Source organism: Parasteatoda tepidariorum, chromosome 4 (assembly GCF_982258835.1).
Source record: "Parasteatoda tepidariorum strain Cologne lab strain chromosome 4, Ptep-v5.0, whole genome shotgun sequence".
Classification (NCBI taxonomy): domain Eukaryota; kingdom Metazoa; phylum Arthropoda; class Arachnida; order Araneae; family Theridiidae; genus Parasteatoda; species Parasteatoda tepidariorum.
Window position 1 is genome coordinate 120,277,916 of NC_141758.1, and position 23,003 is coordinate 120,300,918.

Sequence of the window (23,003 nt, forward strand, 5' to 3'; positions counted from 1 at the left end):
AAGTGTGCCATACTAAGTGATTACTCAATTGCATGATTCAAAATTCGCTGTACGATAGTCATATTAAATCATTTATATTTTGAAAACTGTGTGGAAATGTGTAGCAATAACTTCCAAAAATGCTATGGTCATGAAGAAAAAAAAGTGGTGAAATGTTGAATTTATCAAGAAATTAATGGGAATTGATTTAGCTCAGTACCATGCATTTTGTAAAGTATTACCAATATATAAAATTTGTTTCAAAACAGTTGAATTTCTTAATAAATTAATTTTTGTTCTTTGCATCGTTAATTCTCAAAGGAGTGTATAACGCAAAATTCGTAAATTCTTATTCCCAATTATTTTTTAGCTTTTTTTAAAAATTGTGTGTTCTTACACCTGTTTAGACTATGTTTGAGATTAATAATATTTGGAGAAAAAAAAAGATCTGTTATTTATTCTGTACTTAAGTATGCTAGGCCATTTTAGGAAAAGATATTAGGCATTATTAGCTGTGTCTGGTAACAAATTAGATTTTGATGTTGTCTAGAACGGTATGGTGCCTTTGAAATTATTTTACACAATACAACAGTATTTTTTTCGAATACTTTTTATTAGTTGAAATGTTTTTATTGATTTTTGTTTTTATACTAAAGTAAAGATGCATAGATAATTATTCAGAACATTTTCAATAGTATAGGTTTTAAATTTTTCTGGGATTTTTTTAAGCTGGGTTGAAAGACACTAATAAATTTTAAGCATGACGAATTAGGATTTATACTCAAAACAACTATCTCATTTGAATACTGCTTTGTCTAGAGGTAAGCAAAAATAAGGACAAAACTTCAAACTTTGTTTATATGGGAGGTTATCAATGCAGAAGAAGCAACATTGCTTTTGTAACAACAGTTCCTTCTAATATAATGAGACATCCTGATACATAAGAGTTAATATACTGATCTAGTTCATCTTTGGTTTAATATATTGATGTTTTATTGAAACTGTTATTAATTTATATAATAATTAATATGTTATTTAAGTTTATGTTTAACATAGTGTTCATAGTTTACAATGTTTGTAGAATACCATATTTTACATCATTTTTATAAATTCTTGCATTAAATAAAATAATTGTTAGGGTGATTACCATTAAATGCTGGGAACAAGGTGAAGAAATCTTCCTGTGTCTGTTGAAGTTAGTGAATGCCTTTACAGTTAACAACTATTAATCACCTGAATTTTATTAAGATGGGTCACAAAATTTTGATATCACCTGCAAGCTAAACGAAAACCATCTTGTTGTCCATCTTGTACTGAAATTTGGCAGACAGTGTTATTAAAGAGATCTTCTAAAATACCTCTCTCATTAGAACAACCACACAAAAAATTTTATACTATGGTATTTCAAATAGTAAACAATTTTATTTTTAGAAAGATGGCTTACAGTTTGCTGCAAAATTTTATATAAAATGGCCTCAAAATAAAATTAGTTCAACTCGCTAAAATCTTCCAATATTAAATTGAAATTGGGAAAGAAATATGCCATTAGTAGAACTAGACGATGTAAGAAATTTTATATCTTGATATATCGTCTGTTAGACATCGCAATATTGTGATATATATCGTGTTATAACATTTGTTTGAAAATTGTTCCCTTTGATTCAAAAATTTTAACTGAATTAAAAATAAAAATAAATAAAAGAAATAAATCTATAACAAGCGAAAATTTTAATTCTGAAAAAAAAATGCTTCTATAATATCAATAGCATTTCTTTATTTTTTCATTTAAAATAATAATAATGGATTGACTTCAGACTGATGTCTAAAAGCAAAAACAAGTACAAGCTCTGTTTTAATTTATTTTTTTAAAATTAAAAACAACATAAAACTTAATGTATTAAAAGTAATAAAATTCTAACAAAATATTTTACTTACGTGTATTAAAATAAAATAAAAAACAAATATGGGAAAAAAACAATTAAAAGATTTAAACAAAGTTTTAAATCATTAACTACTTTTAAAACTTCAAAACATCGCTAAACTTTTTATTTAATTAAAAAAATGTAGTCGTTTTGCTTAATAGCGAAATTCTAAAATAAATATTTAAAAAAATAATGCAAATTTAGTTTTATGCATTATTTAGCTCATGGGTGCAAGTCTTCCGTCCCCAGGACGGATTTCCGTCTTTCAAAAATGTCCGCGGACGGAAGTAAGACGGAAAAAAGACTGACTCGAAGACGGAAATCGGAAATTTTTTTTCTTCTGTCCTTAAAAATATTTTTTAGGTCTACGTTATTGGTCTACTTTCTTATGTCCTGTTGTTATTTTATTAAAACACAGATGAATAAATATTTTTTGTACAGTACTTAAACTTGATGCATTATAGTAAAGCTTTCTTAGATAGTTTGCATATGTCAAGGGGGTATTGTGTATGTTAGCTATTTCAGTCAAAAAATTTTCAGTCTTGGCCTTTTTTCCAACTTGCACCCATGATTTAGCTTAAAATAATGTTTTTGGTTCATGCATGTTATTAATGAAATAAATAATTGATTTTTAGTTCTCTACAATCTACAAGTGAGGTTCTGCAACCAAAATGCAATTTATACATATTGTGGTGAGTTTATTTATTTATTTTTAAATTATTTATGTCAGCTTGTTTAACTAAAATAGATCAGTCAGTGATCAATATAAAGATCTTAGGGCATGAAAAGACATTCTAATGCTATTGTGAGTACACAAGGAAAGAAATATTTTCTCCTTCATAAATAAATTTTAGACTCATTTTAAAAAAGTAATGCTTTATTTAATTTAAATAAGAATGAAGTAATCGATTAATGATAATTACTACAACTTTTTTTAAGGTCAATACAAGTGTAAAAATATTCTTTAAAATAATATTTTATTGGTTAAAAATAATACTCTGGTCCGGATCAGCACTTTTTTCGATAAATGCATTAAAATAGCTCATGTTTTGAAACCTGAAAGTAAACAGCACAAGGGAAGTATTCAGGGCTCTGTCTGGCAGTACTGAGGGAAATTTTATTAAAAAATCAACTCAAAAATTTGGATTTATCGTTTCTTACGGGATCAAAAATTTTTTTTTAAAGAGAAGTATTTTGTAAAACTACTGTTTTTCCTAGAGTTGAATTTGTGAAGGTACCGCTAAATGGTAGTAAATTTGGCTTGGAGCGGCCCCTGGTATTTGACAATAAAGAATGGTTAAAATTTTCAAAGAAAGGTATGATCCATAAATTTATTGTTCCTTTATAGAATTTTTTTTGTTGTTGCAAAAACCACAAATGTATCATTTTTAACATATGAATGCAGATACACTTTTGGTTATGAATGTGAAATAATCTGTATTAATTTTTTAAAATTATATCTACTACCTAGAATCTCTTGGGGTCAATCGTTTATTTAAAGGGGATTTTAAGTTTAACATCCAAATAATTAATGGTTTTTAGTTAGTGAAACACAAGTGCTGCGAATTTATTTAAAATTTTGCCATATTAAATATGAAAAGATTATATTCAGTGCAGGTGTCCTGATGGATGTTGAAATTGCAAGATAAACATCATATTATAATGGAAGGCTCTTTGAGACTGTGTATACATTTAACAAGAATTTATATGATTTTTTTTGTGTGTTTATTTACTAATACTTGTCTTACTAAATGTTATCCAGGTTGGGGGTTAAAACTTAACTATAAAAATTATGCGATCACATCTTTTTGTTCTGAAAACTGGTTTTATTGCTTACCCGCTTTCGAATTTATGGGTGGGTTCACTGGAGAAAACCACCAAATTAAAAATCATTAGAATGTAATGCAGAACATAAAATGTATTACACAGTATACAAAATTATAGTCTTAAATTAAGTATGTTTTAAATGTTTTACTTGTTGTTTAATTTTGATTTTTAATTAATTTTTTTAATTAAGATCAATTTAGTGTTTTATTCCATTGTTAACTCAATTAGTTATAATGAATTATTATTCAAATTAAATAATAAGTAATGAATGTTACACGATCATTAAGTCTGAAAATTATTTTAAGTGATATATTTAATGTTCAATACCAAGTAGTGTTCCTTAGAATCTTTTTTTTTTTTTTTTTTTTAATATTATTTCTTACGCTGCCTGTAATAAAATTCTATTTTGGTTCAGGAAAAAAAATTTCTTCTTGAAGGTACCAATTTTAGTTTAGTTTTATTTGTAAATTAGTTAGTGATATGTAATTCATTTCTTACTGCTGTGGCGATACTACAAAAATTCAATAAAACACTTTTCTTTAGGCATGTATCCTAGGAATTTTCTTGCTTGCTTAGAAAATCAGGGGTTTGTCTAGGTTTTTTTAAGAGGTACCTATTTTGTGAAAATGTAGACATAATTTGTAAAAATTATATTAAAAAATCAATGCAAAAATAGGGTAAAGTAAGAAAATATTTTCAAAAATTTTCACTACAAATAAAAGTCATTTTTGACTGGTACATTTATATATATTTTTCCCCTTAAATTCAAAAAAAATTTTGCTACTGTAAAATTTTGAGTTAAAAATTGTTTCCAAATTTCAAAATCCATAGTGAAATTTCAACTTTAATGAAACATACATTTAACAGTACTAGTACTGAAAGTTATTTTAATTATAAGAACATTTTCAACTGTGGGTCATATAGAAAACAGTTTCACAGAGAAAAAAATGGTTCATAAAAAAATAAAGGTCCGTTAGAATAAATTTACAATAGTGTTTAAGATAATGCTCGAATTTCGACTTCCTGTAAACTTTATAGAGGGACAGCCTCGCCATTTCATTTTAAAAAATGCGGCAAAAAAAAAACTCGCTTTGATATGGTGTAAGTGACCGGCTAGAGTTACCACCAAACACATGTTACCTTTTTGTAAAAGAAATCTGGCAGAAAAGCTCCTATTTTCCATAGATTGCAACAAGAATGGGGTTTGCATGAGAACTTGCTTTTTTATTTGTAAAGCTACCGTTTTTTCTAAAGTGGAATTTGTGAAGGTACCACTAAACGGTAGTAAATTTAACCTGGATAGACCCCTGAAAATTAACTTATTTTATACTAGTCATTGTGATCCTTCTTATCCTGGTGCACGTCTGAACGCAATCATTAACCATTTTGTTTTGCAATTTTTTTATGTCCACGTGTTCAGTGTTTGAAGTAAAATTTGTACAAATAACATTTTAGTTATAGAAAAGAAAATTTTAAATGTTAAAAAGATGAAGAATTACAATATTAAAAATCCAGTTGTGGTAAAAAGAAAAAAGCAAACAGTGTATAGGATTACACGCATAGGCTTCATTTTCGAAACACAAAAATTAATTTCAGTGGATGACGCACTTATCATGGGCATTGAGAATTTGATTGTATTTATACTCAACTCTATTTTAATTGGATGTCATTAAGTACTATTCTTTTCTTTCAAAAAAGGTATTGTGTTGGTGGCGATCAATCCTTATGAGACCCTCCCTATTTATGGCACTGACACTATCATGGCATACAGGGGTCAGTCTATGGGTGACCTTGACCCTCACATATTTGCAGTCTCTGAAGAAGCTTATACACAAATGGAAAGGTATAGCTTTATTTATTATTCATTTCTTAAAGCAACTGAAAATATTTTTTAACATTTTGTTTTAGATCCTATTGTATGCAGAATGTTATGAGATACTCTGTAGTAAATGATATGTGAAAAGCTTTTGAGATATAATGAAATATTTTATAATTTTTGTATTTATAGATTGGAAAACGAGATATTACACACTTTTTTCTTTAAATGTTGAATTGATGGAAACAGATTTCAAATTGACAAAATTATAGTTTAGAAATTATTAAGGTCAAAAGAGTACTAAGTTACAAATTTGTCAGTGTTATTTAAGAATGCAATTTTTTTTTTATTGAATTCAAACATAAGTTGATGGAAATAATAGTTTTGACGTTCGAAAGATATTTTCCTTAACCTTCATTAATATAAAACCCTCGTTACTTTTAAGCAATTTGTTCTTTGAGATTAGTTTTTATGTTATTGATTCAGCATAAAACAATGCTTAGAATTCAATACTTTGCCTCTCTGTCAGAGGCCATAAATAAGTGCCTGCACACAACTGAATTTTTTATACATGAAAGCCATTATAACTTTTATACTGTTAGTGATATTGATTTTGTTTTGCTTTTATTCTGTTCAATGAAAAAAAAAAGGAGGAAACAATTCCTCTGCTATTTCTTTTAAAATTAACAAGCAAATTTATTTACTTTATTGTTTGTTATTTGTTTGATTTGTGATAAGTAAATATGTATTAGTGCAGCATAAGAATCCACAATTGTTTGCTTTGTCTTTAAAATTAGAAAATTTGACCCGCAATTTTATTTTGATGTTTAAACTTATATATTACACCGTTAACTTTAAGAAAACTGCTCTTGTAAAGAAATGTGTTGAAAAAATTTACTTTTGCTAAAATTAATTTTTTAATTTTTGCTCAATTCATAAGACATTAGCATAGTATAATTTTTTTTAATCAGAAATGCCTTATTTTGTTAAACAACAAATATAAAAAATGAAATTGTAAAAAGATTCCAAAGCCATGCTATTTCATATACCTTGAATAGTCTTTTTTTAGCAAATTATCTAATAATTTGTGAAATTAAACTCTGCCAAAGTACATCTAAAATATACCCTAAAATATATCTACAATAAATTTTTGGCACCGAAATAAAAGATATATTTTCAAACAATTTTGAGAAGGACCAAAACACTTGTTTGAAGTTACTGTCCCTGTATCTATTTAACTTTAATTCTGGATGTGCTAAGGGACATTCCCTTTTCTCATTCAACTTTTTAAATTTCAATTGTAAACTGAATTTTTTTGACATCCTTAAAAAGTTTTTTTTAAGGCTAGTAATAAAAAAATTGTCTTGCATTAATTTTTTTAGAAAGTTGTGACTTATTACTAGGTTTTCAATCTAAGAGCCTATGCTATCTTACATAAAAATTATTTTAATATCGCATGAGGTAACTTAATATACTGTGTTACAAAACGAATAATCCTAAGAAACTAATGCAAAAAGATAAAAACTTCACTGACATCAAAAAATATGAAGATTACATTAAAAGCAAACTTGTTTTGAGCATTCAAAAATTGACACCACAAGTCTTTCAATCCTGTTAATACTTGAGCTTTAGTGCTTATTTTTGAGCGCTTGAAGCATGTTGACATTTATTTTCATCTTCATATTTAAAAAGCCAATGAAGTTTTTATCATTAATGTTACATTTAAGTCTTGATCAAATTTTTGATATTTTGTAAAGAATTTTACGCTCGTAGAAGTAAATATTTATATTTTAACTGGGTTCAAGTAGTCCTTAAAAAAGTAAAAGAATCTTAGTATCAATATTATAATTATGAAGTTATCTTCTTTAAAATTTTGAAACTAAATATTAGGAGTAAATGAAATTGAACATTGTGATAAATATAAACGTAAAAAAATGCAGTTTATATTCTTAGTTTTGCTACCTCTATTTCAGTATTTTAAGGACCTTATAAACTAAGGAGAGCAAGGGTGCCACTCTTCAGTCTTGAAAGAAAATCAGTAGTTTCATAAATTAATGTCTCTTTTCAGTTTGTTTTAAATATTAAAATTTATGTATTTCCTTAAAATTTTAGCACATTTTTTCTGTTAAATAAAAATTACATTTTAATGTAAACATTGGTAATTTTTATAATTATTGTGAAATGGTCAGGTAACGATAAAGCTCAATAATGAAAGAATAAGATTGAACTTCAGCGCTTGTTTGCTTAAACAAAATTTGTACTATTGTTGTATCTAAATTTTCTTGTTTTTATTTTTTCCAAGTGTTTTTGACAGCTGGCCAAAGTTAAATTGTGGTTATTATTTTTTTTTAAAAAAAATTTTAGCGATAGGACAAAAAGTAAATAATGATGAAGTGAAAAAATAGTCGAGATATATATAGATGTACAAGGTTATCTGTTATTTTTATCTTGTTTGCTGTAAAAAAAATAAATTAATAAAATGAAGGGGAAAAAAACTCTATAATTGATTTAATCCTTATCATAGATAAGTACATTCTGGAGTCAATGAGCTATAAATGTCAGAAAATTCTAGTAAACAATTCTAGATTGTGTTAATTTATCAAAAAAATAAGTTTTGAAATATTTTTAGAGTGGCATCCATGGGAGAGTATGTAGTGATGGTGAGAATCATAAAAGAAGTTTGTAAATTAAAAAAACAAAACAAATTATAGTAGCAATATTTGGTGATAAACGTAGCTAATCATTTAATGAAGAACATGTTAAGCAACATTTTATGGTAATTTTGCACAATTATGTTTCAGAATGTATCGAAACATCAAGATGCTATTCGCTAATCATTTCTTTTCAAAAAGAAAAAAAGCTATGTAACTTAAATATTTGGCTGAATGAAACAATTTCTTAAACAATGAATACTACACTATACAACATGGTATTCTTAAACTTACATATTTCAATGCTTTTAAAATGTCACTCAGCATTCACCAATTTTATCAGTTATAGAAAAAAGAAATACTGTTAAATTATATAAAAACCTTGTGAATATGCATGTAAATTGTAATTTGTATGTAAATTGTAAATTTGATTTTAGTGTGAACTCTCCATATAAATGAAGTTATCGTAAAATGTTAGATAAAAAGTTCATATACTCAATTTCTTGGAAAATCATAAATAATTTATAAGTCGATCCAAGTTTTCCTTTATAGAGATTAAAAAGAAAACGCTTTTGGGTCAGAAATGAGCTTAAAATTTTTTTTATTTGCTTAGAAGAGATATTTTTCTATTAATAAATAAATCTCTCCGAGCAAAAACTTTAATTCTTTTTTATTATCAGTTGCTTGGCTATAGAGTAAGCTTAGCTCTTTTGAATTTCTATATAATTATCTTGAATTAGCTGCAGAGGTATTGCTGCTTGACTGTTTTTTGGGAGTATCGCTAAATAGATATAGCTCCTAGTCTCTTGCCCCCCTATTTTAAGGATTCCAAATATGTGAGAAAACATATGTTTATTTAGAGAAAGTATGTTTTTGTAGTTTAGTAATTAATAGTTAGCACTAATTAATTTGCATATTTGAATTCATCCCAGGAACCATTGAGATTGACACTTAGTACATGAAAATCCAATCATTAGAACAAAAAGGGTGATGTCTTTTTCATTTTATACTCTGTGTATATTTATGTATCTGACATAATTACCTAGATAAGTGTGGTATTGTTTCCTGTGTTTGTTTTTACACTGAAATCAATACATTGATGCACCCATCAATGCACCTGATTAATAAAATTACTAGATTTTAAAACTATGAGGGTTTTATGTTGTGGGCAAAAGTTTTTCTGTTCATTTAAAAAAATTCTCGAGATATGGCAAAATACGCAAAAAGAAAAATTAACATAACGAGATTCAAACTTTGATGCGCTTTCCTGTCCAATCTATGGGGAATCTGTTGCATATTCATTTAGAGGAAGTACGTTTTTGTGTCTGATTTCGTAACTTAAAATATCGTCTGCATTAATTAATTAACATATTTGAGTTCACCCCCTCATATTATTAAGATATAGTCCTAAAATATGAAGATCTGATTATTTGATTGAAAGTTATTCAGGGTGGCTAGTTAGTATCATACAATGCATTTCAATTTAGCAGTGCATTTTAGACAGTTATTGTATGATTCATCTTATTATAAATTTCAGAGAAAGCAAAAATCAGTCGATCATCGTGAGTGGTGAATCCGGAGCAGGCAAAACTGTGTCAGCAAAATATGCAATGCGTTATTTTGCGACTGTCGGAGGATCATCAGAAGAGACGCAGATTGAAAAAAAAGTTTTAGCTTCCAATCCAATTATGGAGGTATTTTTTTATTTATTTGTTTAGAATGACTGACAGTTTATGAGAAGAAAATTCATAACAAATTGTTTGTACTAATAATATAGTTATGTTTCATTCAAATGTGTTTAATTCGCAGTATTATAGGATAATTCTTTCTGTTTTGATGAACAAAATGTTAAATTTATATATTAATATTTTTTGTGACTCATTTGAATCAAAATGAAGAGTGCTTACTGTTAATATGAATTAATTCTTCTTGACTTATCTTTAAAAAAAATATTTGTTTTGGCATATAAATATTACATTGCTTTAGATACAATCAGTATTATATTTTGTTCTTACTGCTAAAACATGGTGCATAGCGTTTTTAAAAAGTGCTAAAAGGTGCTTTTTTTCAGTTATCGTGTTTCAAATGCCCTTAAAGGTGCTTTTTTTTAATTAGTGTTTTTAAAAAGTGCCAAAGTTTCCTTTCTCGAGAACGAGATTTTTTTCCTTTACCGTGCAATTATATATAGATTTTCGGCACGTACCCTGTGGCAGAATTTTTTCAAGCTATCCGCGACAAAACTCTCAATCACTCATATCTTTCTGCAAAATACTTTTAATAATAGTAAACATGTATGTTATTAATTTAAAATAACAAAAGCGCTGTGTCTACAACAAAAAAAAAAAATCTATATATAATTTTTTCTTCATTGAACATATAATTTTTATTCTAATTTTATAGGAAATATTTTCGCATTTTGTTGGGAGGGGGGGGGAGCAGAAATTATTTCCTTCGCCTTTTGTAACTAATCATCACAACAGAAAAAATTTAAAAATCATTAAATCCCTAGTGTACTTGGCGAAAAAAAGATCGATGACAAAATCACGCGAATCGGACATCTCAAATGCATGTTTCGTTTCTTGATTAGGCAGTTGCATAAAAATAATAACGTATAAAAAATATCGGATTTAAAAAATATGGAGAAATCAATAGCAATAACTGATAAAATTCGACAGAATTATTGCCTTAAAAAGTAAATACTCTAATACATAATTTTAATTTCCCATGTTGTTTGTCAGGATATTTAAAATCCACATGAAAATCAATATCAATAACAGACAAAAATACAATCGAAACAATGCATCAATTTACGATACTATCGGCGCATATTGAGCGTGCCAAAAAGCGATTATCTAAATGCATGATTCAACTATAACTGTTAAATTTCTGTCAAAAAATAAATAAAGGTAATTTTTTTTTTAACTTTTCGAAAGAAAAATCTTTCTGTAAGAACTCTGTAACGCTCTGTGACAATGTCGCCATGTCGCTGCGATTCTGCCATGGGGGGTTGGACGTATTGTGCAAAAGCTTGCTTTTCACATTGTTCCTTTCGACTTTATTCACAATTCATTCAAGCACAATCTATTTTGGCGTACTGTCGGTCCATATCGTATAAAAACTCCATTTATTTTACATGTTTGAGGAAATACTTAAGAGTCCAAGTGTGCGTCTACTGAGCTGAGTTCGGTGAGATTCTAGCAGTCTCATGTGCAACTCTGTAGCATTTTGCAAGATACTCTAAATTTCAGGCTTCATTTTCCACCCTCTGATATCGAACCAAAAATCTCTTGATTATTTTATAATGGCTAATATAATCAAGAAAAGTGTTCTATGTCAGAAACTAGTTATTTTATCTTAATCATGTAAAGCCTTTAAAAATTATTTTACTTTTTGTTAATGTATATAGTGCTTAGAAATATTTTTTGAGTGCTTAAAAAGTACTTAAAAGGTGCTTGCTTTTGTTGAAAGATTTGGCTATCCACCCTGTAAAAAGTACTTTAAATGATACATCAATTAAATGTTAGTAAAACCCCTAAAATTTGTTAAAGTCAATTATGAAAAAAAAACACTCTTCATTTCTTGAAGGAAGTTATACCTTTCCTTCCTTTCATTTCTGTTCATGTCTTGCAATAATTATTTTCTCTTTTGATATCAACTGTTTGTTTTATTCTTTTTTATTTTATGTTTAAAACTTTTCAGCAGTATAAATTTTTGGATTTTATTGATTATTATGTTTTTATGGTCATTGAAATTTCGTAAAAAATGTCATTGTTGAGTTTCATCCCCTATGAAAGTATCTTTTCTTTCGCCTAATAATTTGTTGTCTGGACCATTATTAGAACATTATTCATCCTCATCATAGTTGGCCAGACAGCCCAATGTAAGCCTTCCTCTGAAAATTTCTTCATAACGACTTCCGATTTATCTTTCATTTCCAATTCTTTTCGTTAATTGCAAGAAAATCAGACTCCATTGAGTCAGCCCATCTCAACCGCGGCCTTCCCCACTTTCTTTTTCCAGTGGGTTTAAAAAGCAGTATCTTTTTTATTGTGTTGTCATCACTCATTCGAATCAGGTGGGCCATCCAATTTATTCTATTTATTTTTATGTATTTAATAAAATCGGCTTGTTTATAAATCGTGTACAGTTCAAAGTTAATTCTCCTTCTCCAGTTATTGTTTTCATTTACATTATTGTCATATCGCTTGCACATAAATCTTGTACAAGATGAATTTTCTGAAAAATACCTTCTAATTTTGAGCTTTCTTTTAAAAAGTAAGAAAACTACTTAGAAATTTGCATAAAACTTTTTACATTTTTAAGATATTCAAATCTGACTTTTTTAAATTTGTTTCCAAATTCGATTTACAACAAAATTTAGAATTTTTTTTTTTTAAATCTTTTCTGAGAAGTCACAGCATAAAACTACTTAAATTACTCATATCTTGTGCAGTTTTTAACAGAAATTTCTCAAATTTTAACGCAGCAATTTTGTAACCAATTTTAAACCGATTCAAAAGTTTTGTTCAATTTTATTAAATACTTTCAAGGTTATAGCAAATAAACTTTACGACACAAAAATTCGTTTTTTTTTTATAAAATTGAACTTTACATTTGTAATTTATTATCGGTCTCTTAAACCTCAAAAAGCTTTAAACTTCGTTGATATGTACGAGAAATTGCACAGTCACTGATTCTTAACTGATATAAACTGATTCTTTAAGTATTTTTTGAGAAATATCAAAAAATGTGTTTGTATCAAAGTGTTTTCATTATTTGGTCCAACTCCTGTACGGATTCGTAAGCTCTGAGAATTGTCAGGGGCAAATGCAATTTTACCCCGAAACCGGGAATCATCATTGTCAGAGAATTCTACACTCAATCCAATTGGATTTCACTCTTGCATTTTTCGTAATATCGTTATTTGCACTAGCGCAATAAGGGATTGAAAAAAAAAGCTTTTTTTTTCTGAACCAACCATTATTAGGTGCATCTTCAAGATTCTTCTATTATTCTTAATCATTTCTGAGTGTTGTCAATTGTCTGAGTTAAGGAACTTCTGCCTCAAGAGTATTCACATCTTAGATTTATTTTAAATTCACTTTTGTTACTCAGTTTTTGTTATCCTTGATTTATTGTGACGAATTGTTTTATAATTTTGGATAATACATTATTATTACGAACTAAAAGTTTTTTAATTGCCTCTTGTATTTATTTATTTGGCATCGATTTATGAAACAATATTTTTTGAAGCAATATATTTAATACATATGTGCAGATCTCCAAAACCTTCAACTTTTGATAATTAAAAAAAAAATAATAAAAAATAATAGGCACGCTATTTTTACACCTCCAGAATTGCTTAAAAATGCATAAAATATCAGAAAATAATCGTGAACATCGAAAATTTTGATGCCCTTATTATGTTAAATTCAATCAATTAATCCTGAGGTTACGGTTTGATAGGGTTACGGTGTGGACAGCCTAATGATCGAATTTGATTAATGATTCCTGAGATTCGCCCATATAGCACAATAAATACAAAAAGGATAGAAATAAAAGAAAACAAATGAAGAAAATTAAAAAAAAAAATTATAAGTTATATTTATGTAGATATGATACATTAGAGAACCAATAATCCGGGACAATTGTTATCCTGGATGTCTGAATTTCTGACTTTCTGGATCATCTAAAAAGTGTCGTTAATGCAAGTTTTGTAGTGTGGGTATCTGATTGGTTGTTGAAACGTGGTATTTGTTTACCTTAGCAACTGTTCTTTTCTTTCTATTTCGAGTATGCCAAGCCCATCAAGACACATTCTTTCACAAAGGTTCTTTCTCCAAGATTTCAATTTTTTCACTATATATTTACACAGAGACTTAACATAAAGACAATGTAATGTGGAATATAAGCAAAAATATTATGCAACATAGTTTGCCAGGTACACAAAACAAAACCTGAATTACAATGAAAGAGACCCGAACTCAAATTACAATGAAAAATTATCGAACCCAAATTACATTGAAAAAGAGTAACACATTTCAAAATAAGAAGGAAAAAAAAGAAAAGCTCTCCTGAATTTAAAAAATTAATGATAGAAAAATAACATTTAAAGAAATAAAAATATTTGCAAGTTTAGACAAGAAAAATAAGTTTAGAAAATAAAAAATTCACAAATTTATTTTTTGAAGATTAATTAAAATCAACAAATTGGCTAATATAAAACAAAACAAATTATTAAAAAACACAATATATTTCATACCAAATTATAAGAGAAAAAAATTATGAAATTAAAGGAAAACTTATTAATCTAAAAAAAAAAAAAAAAACACTTGAAAATTACTCCATGGAAGCAATAGTTAAAACAGGCACTAACATAAATATTAAAACCCCGGATGGGGAAAGATATTATAGGACCAACTGAATTTAAAAAAAAAACTTAAATCTTTAAATTTATAAATAGAATGAATTAATTTATTGTGTACAAAATTTATTGTGACAGGTTGAAAAAAAAAACTTAAAACAAGTGGAATCAGAAATGTATCGCTTTAAAAAAAAAAAAAAAGCTGCAATCTGCTGCATAAAATAATTGTCCATTATTAGTAATAAATAATTGTATGCTTAGATTAATAAACAATCTTCTTACTTTTTTTATAAAAGCCGACAAATTTTTAATGATATCAGATGTGATTCCGCATCAAGAAAAACTTGCAAATGATGCCACATTGCTAAGGAATCAGAATTTGTTCAATAGAAAATATTGTTTCATTAATCCATGTGAAATAGATTATTTTATGAAAGGCGATAAATAAATGTTTTATCTGTAATAAATAATCCTAAGAATAATGTATTATCCGAAATTATAAAACAATTTGTCATAATAAATCAAGCATAACAAAAACTGAATCAAGTGAATTTAAAATAAATCTAACATACCAAAACTTTTGAGGCAGAAGTTTCAAACTCCTTAACTCGGGCATACAAATGACAACACTCAGAAACAATTAGGAATAATAGAAGAATCTTGAAGATGCACCTAATAATGGTTGTTCCGGAAAAAAAGGACATTTTTTAAATCCAGAATTATGCGAGTGCAAATAACGATATTACAAAAAATGGAAGAGTCTAATCCAAAAATTTGATCGAGTGACGAATTCTCTGACAATGATGATTCCCGGTTTCAGGGTAAAATTGTGTATTCCCCTGACAATTTACTGACTTTTTTTTTTTCAAGTCTCATTTTCCCTGACTATTCGAATTCGTAATCCATCATTTTACTTTCAGACGATATTGTTGTTCAATTTCCCAAATTTCATTCTAAATTAAATAGGATCCGAATTGAGAAACAGACTCATACTTCTTTCTTTTTTTCTTTTTCAAAGCATCATTTTTTTTATAAGGAGGGGCAAAACTTTCTCACGTTTTTCATTAAGTGTTGAAAAAAATTTCTTATGTAATCCACTTTTTTAAAAAATAATATGTTAAAAAAACTAACTACTCAAATTTGGATTCTAGCAGATGTTTTAAACTCTGTGGAATCATTTAACTTGTACCAATAATAAAAATGTATTCATTTTATTTTGATGAGTTGATTTACTAGACTGGATAAAGCTGGATGGTTTTTGTGTTGTTTTTTTTCCCACTAATACAGCCAATTGTGTTAATAATTTACTAAACTATTATTATGGTTATTTTTTAAATGATTATATTTAGCTTAAGTATGTTCCTACTTTATTATTGAATAAAAAATAGCTGTATTCGTGAAAGTAATAGTATTCGTATTCCTATTTAACTTTTTTTAGTGAAGTACAGGGATATATTATTTTTATTTCATCTTCTGTTCACTGATATGCGATTGCAATGCGAGTCCCCTCGTAAATCAGAGAGAAAACAGAATCAATATGCCACTCTTTTATGTTTGATTGACGGCAGCTTATCAAAAAAAGATTTCTTTCGGACGCACAGGAGAAAATAAATCATTTGTCCCTTCCCTGCCCCCTCTCAATCTAAAGATCTTCAAGGTCACAGAAGAAATATTGGAGTTTCTCTGAACAAATGGACCCTTCTCCCACATTTTCCTCGATCCTTCTAGTTCAGAATGACTGGAAAAACCAAGCAAAACTTTTCTCCGTTTCTTAGATGCCGGATAAATGGTTCTCTACTATATACATAAAATAAAAATATAGAGGCGTGGAAAATTATGAAGATTAATGAAAAGAAACATTTTAAAAGGAAAATATTTTTTAAAAATATATATTTTTTTTAAAAATTATATAAATTTAAAAGCAGAGAACAAAAAATGAATAATCTCTTCATCAGCTCACTAGATTATATCCGCAAAAATGAGTGCTTTTTAATATTCTATCAATATAGCCAAAACAATACAACAGTGTGAGGAGCACTCAAAATTGAAGCAAAATAGAGCACATTAAGCAAAAAATATATCACTCAAAAAAAAAAAAAAAGAAAGCAGAAAATAAAATGTAAAGAAAAAACAAGACAATAGTATAAATTAACAAAGAAGTAAGATTATTGAGTAGTAAAACTCAATAATTTTGCATAGAACTTAATTACTTTAGTTGGGTAACTATTGTTTTTTATCAAATTTTAAAAGTTTGTTTTTTGGATAAATAAACATTACTACATATTTTTTTAATACTATTCATTTGATTAAAATTTGTATTTAAATAAATGTTCCTAGAAACATTCCATGCAAATAGTTTATTTATTTCAAATAATTTTTTTATCATATAAATCACATGGTGCATAGCGCTTTTAAAAAGTGCTTATTTTCGATTTTCGTTTTTTAACAGTCCTTAAAAGTGCTTTTTTCATTGGGTGTTTTTGAAAAATTATTATGCAAAAGCATGGTTTTCACATTGTTCTATTCAATTCTTTCACAATTCATTCAACCACTATCCATTTCAGCCTACCGTCGGTCCTTAACGTATGATAGCGCTAATCATGTTACATATTTGATGAAATACTTGGACTGGGTTCGGTGAGATTCTTGCACTCTCATGTGCAATTCTGCTGCATTTTGCACGATATTTTGAATTGCAGGCTTCATTTCCCACCCTCAAACTGAAAAATCTCTCGATCTTTTTAGGGTGGATAATATAATCAAGAAAAGAGTTCTTTGTCAGAAACTAGTTATTTTATCTTGATCATGTAAAGTTTTAGAAAATTATTTTGCATTTTGTTAATGTATATAGTGCTTAAATATATTTTTTAAGTGCTTAAAAATTACTTTAAAGGTGCTTGTTTTTTGTTGCGAGATTTGGCTACGCTCTCTGAATCAACGATGCGGATATTTTCTTCTTTTTTAATTACTATCCCAAAAAATTAAAAGCAATATTATTATCATGATTACCAAGCAAGATTAATTCCTCGGGGTAAATATTATTTATTTAATAAAATTGTATAATCTTGAAAATTAAAGATAATTAAATCATCAATAAATTTAAAAACAAATTTAATATTAAGAGTATAATTTTTTTCATAATATAGTGCAAAAATAAGTTAGCTAAGAGAAATGAAAAATTAGATCCTTGATATTCAAGCAATTCCATCAATTTGAATAAAGATATCTTTTCCATTGTAAAGATAATTATTAAAAAAACAAAAATTAATTAGAGTTTTCCAATAATCAAAATCACAGTTAAGGATATTCTTAAAATCATCTGAAAGTAACATCTTTTAGTTTAGAAAGGAGAATGTTGTTAAAAGGAAATCAAAAGTGGTAATAACATTGATTTTATTTTGTTTAATAAATTCTAAAATTTGTTGATTATTAGTAATAATCCAAGAAAAACCTTTATATTTAAGTAGTTAGAGGAAATGGTGCCAGCTTTAGTTAAGTAGGTATTAGATCCACATGTGATTGTTTTAAATTTGATTGGAATTTTATGAAATTTAGGACTGATAATTTAGTAAGGAAATTGTATATTGCTAATTTTAATTTTTAACCTCTTATATAAAGCTATAATTTTTTTAATGTCATTATTTTTTAAATTACTAAGCTTGAAATTGTTACAATTTTTTAACTCCAGATTAGAAAAAAGTTAGCTTTGTCTATGGCGGTAATTACAAAATATTTTTGTAGTTATAAAGTCCTTTAAATTATCCAGTATAATATTATTACCTTGCATACATCCATTTTTGGGCTAATCTCTGGTAAGTAACAAATCAAACGTGCTTCAGTACTGCTGTAAGAAAGTGGTATGAAACAAAATCCCTCTATGCTTTTAACTCCATTTGCAGTTTTGTTTTCATGTTTTGTAAACTGGCAATATTATTACGAAAATATTTTAAATCTTTCTTGAAAGATTCTGGCACATGTAAGTTAATTTGAATTCACTACTGGCTTTATAGACTTCGTTTTGTGTTTTGTTCTGTTTTTTCTTTACATTTTATTTTCTGTTTTTTGCTTGATACGTTTTTTACTTAATGTGTTCTATTTTGTATAAATTTTTTTGAGTGCTCGTCACACTATTGTATTGATATATTTTGCTTTGACTATATTGATACAATATTAGAAAGCACTCCTTTTTGCGGATATAATTGTGTGAGCTGATGAAGAGATTATATCTTTTCAATTTTTTTTTGTTTTCAGGCTGTTTAATTTATATATATATATCTTCTATATATATATATATATATAATATATATATATATAATATATATATAATAGAAGAAAAAATTATTAAAATATAATATATCAAAAATATTATATTTTAAGAATTTTTTTCTTCTCTTTTCATTAATCTTTATAATTTACCATGTTTTCACCATATTTTTAACTTATTTTATGAGTTCTATATGCTTGCAGCTTATATAAAACTTATTAATTTTTTTCTTTTTACTCATGAAGTTGTCTTATGTTTTAGGCAATAGGAAATGCTAAGACGACACGAAATGACAATAGCTCAAGATTTGGAAAGTATATTGAAATAGATTTTAATTCAAGATATAATATTATTGGGGCAAACATGCGAACATATTTGTTAGAAAAGTCTAGAGTCGTCTTTCAAGCTTCAGATGAGAGAAATTATCACATTTTCTACCAACTTTGTGCATCCTCTGAACTTGAAGAGTTACAGGATCTACAGTTAGGTATGTGTATGATTGCTCAATTAAGAAGTATCTAGAATTGAAGGTTTTTTTTTAAAGTGAAAATGTAGTTTTTTTAAGTCTAAAAATATCATATTAATTTTGAAATATTGAACATGAAGATAATATCTATTCATTGATGAATTTTACGAAACCTTACAGGGTTTACAATCCACATAACTAATACAACAAGTGTAATGTGTATGCATAATACTGAGGATTTTTTTATAAATAAGAAATGTATTATAATTTTGTAATATTTTTTTCAATCATGTAGTTTATTTTTTTTTACATATTTAATCCATTTTTATTAAATTTTATTTGTAAAACCAATATTATTTAAATGAGTTTTACTTGATATAATTTTGTATGAAAAGTAAAAGTTAAACAATGATTTCAAAGAACAATATTTGCGAAGAAAATTGATTAGAAATGATAAAATGTGAGGAAAAAAACAGACTTCATGTAATCCCTATCTGAAAGAAACCTGCTGGGTTTGGGTCGGGGGCCAAATTCCTAAAGGTATCGATTAAAAAAACAGCTATAAAAATCTTCAATTTTTAATAAAGAAAAAATTTTAATAAAATTGTTTTCAAGTAATTTTTTTTTTATTTATTAAATTACAAAGTTGCGTAAAAACTTATCATTTTTGATATTTTAATAAGCCACTTCATTAATTTTGTCCTATTATTATATGAGACATATAATTGGAACATAACTTCTACAATTTTCATTGGATCAAAAGTTTTGTTCATAATTTACTATAGTAAGTTAAGTAAAATGAGTACTGTAATATTGATAGTTTCAATAAATAAATCACAAGACATATTTTTGCAAACTTGCAATCAGATCTTTGATTTTATCAAACTTGGAATAAATTCTTCTGAATTTTTTTTTGAAAATTTGTCTCTAAATATTTTACTCTAATAACTTAACTAATAAAACTTTTACTCTTTTGATAGATTAAATTATTGTTCTTTGCTATTTCTGTTTGCTGTAAATTTTATTAATTAAGTACAGAGATTTTATTTATTTATTATTTTTTTTTTTTGCTCCTTCACTTCTTTCTTTTTCAGCATTTCTCATCCCATGGGCGGCAGTGGGTTGTGAAACTTTTCTACTTAATTTTTAAAAATGAATAAATATAGGATTAATTGAATGCGATTCAAGGTTTCAATCCAAGTATAGATCATCTTTTTAAAGACAAACAATATCAAAAATCCCATTTAAGTTTTGCTTTCAAACATTGTATCATTTGAGTTTTCTTATGGCTAAGTGAATACAATAAAGTTATTTTCTTTGCATAGGAAATTTTTTTTTTTTATTATTGACGCATTATGCAAATTTCCTCTTTTTCTTTCTTCTCACTCATGGGAAAATGTAAACTTGGTATGTTATTTTTAAATCAGAACTTTTATAAGAAATTTAATTTTTTAAGGTAAGAGATTTAATTTTTTTAAAAATGTTTATTTTACATGTATAGCGTAATTGCAGTTTTTTCTTCTCTTTTTTCTCTTGATAAATTTTTAATTTTTTCTTATGTGTTTCTAGGTGACAGCTCGTACTTTCATTACACCAACCTTGGAGAGGCTCCTGAAATCTCTGGAGTGGATGATGCAAAAAATTTTCAAGACACAAAAAATGCATTCTCCTTATTAGGTAATATTGCATTGGTTAATTATACTAACCATCAAAACTCATGTTGACCTAGCATGACATATACGTCACCCAAATTATGAGAATTCTGTAATTTTTATTCTAATCTGAAACAAGATTCTTTTCAAAAATCAAGTAGTAGCTAACAGAAGAAAATATTCATTTAGTTAAAGAATTACCACTTTTTTTTTAATAGAAGCTCTTTTGTGTCACCTCATGTAAGAAATGAAGGCATTAATGGGTTAATTATCTACATTCATTCGTTAATTTTCAACAGAAATGGATTAAGACTTACAGCTATTTCAATCTAGAGCTGTAATACAAATAGATCAAGCTCACTGTCTTTTTTTTTTCCATCTCTTTTCATAAGCATCAGAGTCCTGTCTGTTATGTGCTGCCATCTTTTGACAATATTGGTAAAGAAAGTTTATGTGACAGTTGAGAAGAGTAGATTAATGTTTTGTACTTATATAAGAAAAGAAAGGAAGTGTTAAGAACAGATCATTGTTTAGATAAAACTTAACTAAATTAAAAATCCTTTTTAAAATTTCAATTTTTTAATGTGTGTAAACTGTTTAAAACTGTTTACATTTTTACAAAATTTCAATTTTTTAATGATTTTGAAGAGGTTAAAGTTGAGTCTTTTTTTTATAAAACTTATAACAATTTAATTGAATTGTTTTTTGAAACATTTGAAGTTATTTTGTAACAGCCCTCTGTAATAATTTTTTATTGTTTTCCTGATGTTGAAGTATATAAAAAACATGTTTAAATTTTAATTTAGCATAATTTTATAATTGTACAGTGTCCTGTAAAATCATGAATATATTTTCCTATTTGAAATTTTTGAAAGCATTTACAAGAAATGATTTTGATGTCAAGACGTGTCAAGAAGTCACAAAATAAAATAAAAATTGAGAATAAAAAGAGGCTACATCACTTTAAAAAACTTTTAAAAAATTCATTTCTCTCTAAGAAACTTTACTTATTTGAACTTTAGACCTGCATTGATAAAGTTAACCAGCTCTAATATCTAGTACTCTCAATTTTTTCATGTGTTGTTGTCGTACAACAAATATCTAAAATATTTTTCTAAAAAAAAACCATTCCCTCTCAAATTGTCTCTCTTGGAACCCCCTCTAGGCACACCTGTTTAACGTAAAGCAAATGTTTGATTAGTTCTAATTAAAAACTTAATTTCAAATATATCTCTTTACTTGTTTTGAAATTTTTTGCTTTGAGTTTCTTTCTAACAATAGTAATAATTTAAACAATAACTTTATAAATATGCTCCTTAAAATATGGATAATGCAATAGCAAATTTATTGTCATATCACACTGATTTTTTAAAAAAATTTTTGGAAGACTGCCTTTACCTTCCTTTCTCTAGCTTTTTTTAAATTTATTAATTTATTTTGTTTATTTAATTTCTTTTTTATTTCGAATTTATGTATTTTATAAAGAGATTATATTATTTTGAACCAACTTTTAGTAAAATAAAAGTAGGACTTTGTAAGACTCTCCTTAGTCTAGCGGATTAACAGATCTAAGTTGAATTGAAGTGTATATATCCAAATCAAATCATGATGTGTATAAATTGGAAGAAATGTCATATCAAAGATCTCACATCAAAGATCTCAATGTTACTTATTATTATTATTATTATGATTTTTTTTTTTTTGAATTTCATAATCAACGTGAGTGTTCAAAATGATTCCTGTGGTGGCCTTTCTACCTAAAATATACTATTTATTATAATTTAAGTAATACGCATATAGTTTCAGTTAGTGTTCATTTCAAGTGTAAACTGTTTTTATAGGCCCAGTGATTCTACTAGACTTTGGGAATTACAGATCCTTGGGTCCCAGTTTCGGGATTTTAATTTGCCCTCTTTTTGCACTAATTACATTCGTAGTTTTTCTTAATCAATCTTCAAAACGAGAGACATTATATTTGAACAGTCAAGAATTTTATTCCATTGCAGTCATTTGGCAAGCAGACAGTACCATTTTTTCCCCTTTTAACACAATACTTTCTTTT

At 26.9% G+C, this 23,003-nt stretch overlaps 1 protein-coding gene across 3 annotated transcripts in view; it reads left to right on the forward strand.

Moving 5' to 3' along the window:
• didum (dilute class unconventional myosin) overlaps positions 1 to 23,003 on the forward strand; it is a 130,564-nt gene that overhangs the window by 6,138 nt on the left and 101,423 nt on the right. For all 3 annotated transcript variants that reach the window (XM_043053814.3, XM_043053816.3, XM_043053815.3), the window contains exons 4-8: positions 2,537 to 2,593; positions 5,427 to 5,571; positions 9,733 to 9,889; positions 19,085 to 19,310; positions 20,859 to 20,966. In XM_043053814.3, coding sequence (XP_042909748.1) covers positions 2,537 to 2,593; positions 5,427 to 5,571; positions 9,733 to 9,889; positions 19,085 to 19,310; positions 20,859 to 20,966 — 693 coding nt within the window. The remainder of the gene's footprint in view (positions 1 to 2,536; positions 2,594 to 5,426; positions 5,572 to 9,732; positions 9,890 to 19,084; positions 19,311 to 20,858; positions 20,967 to 23,003) is intronic.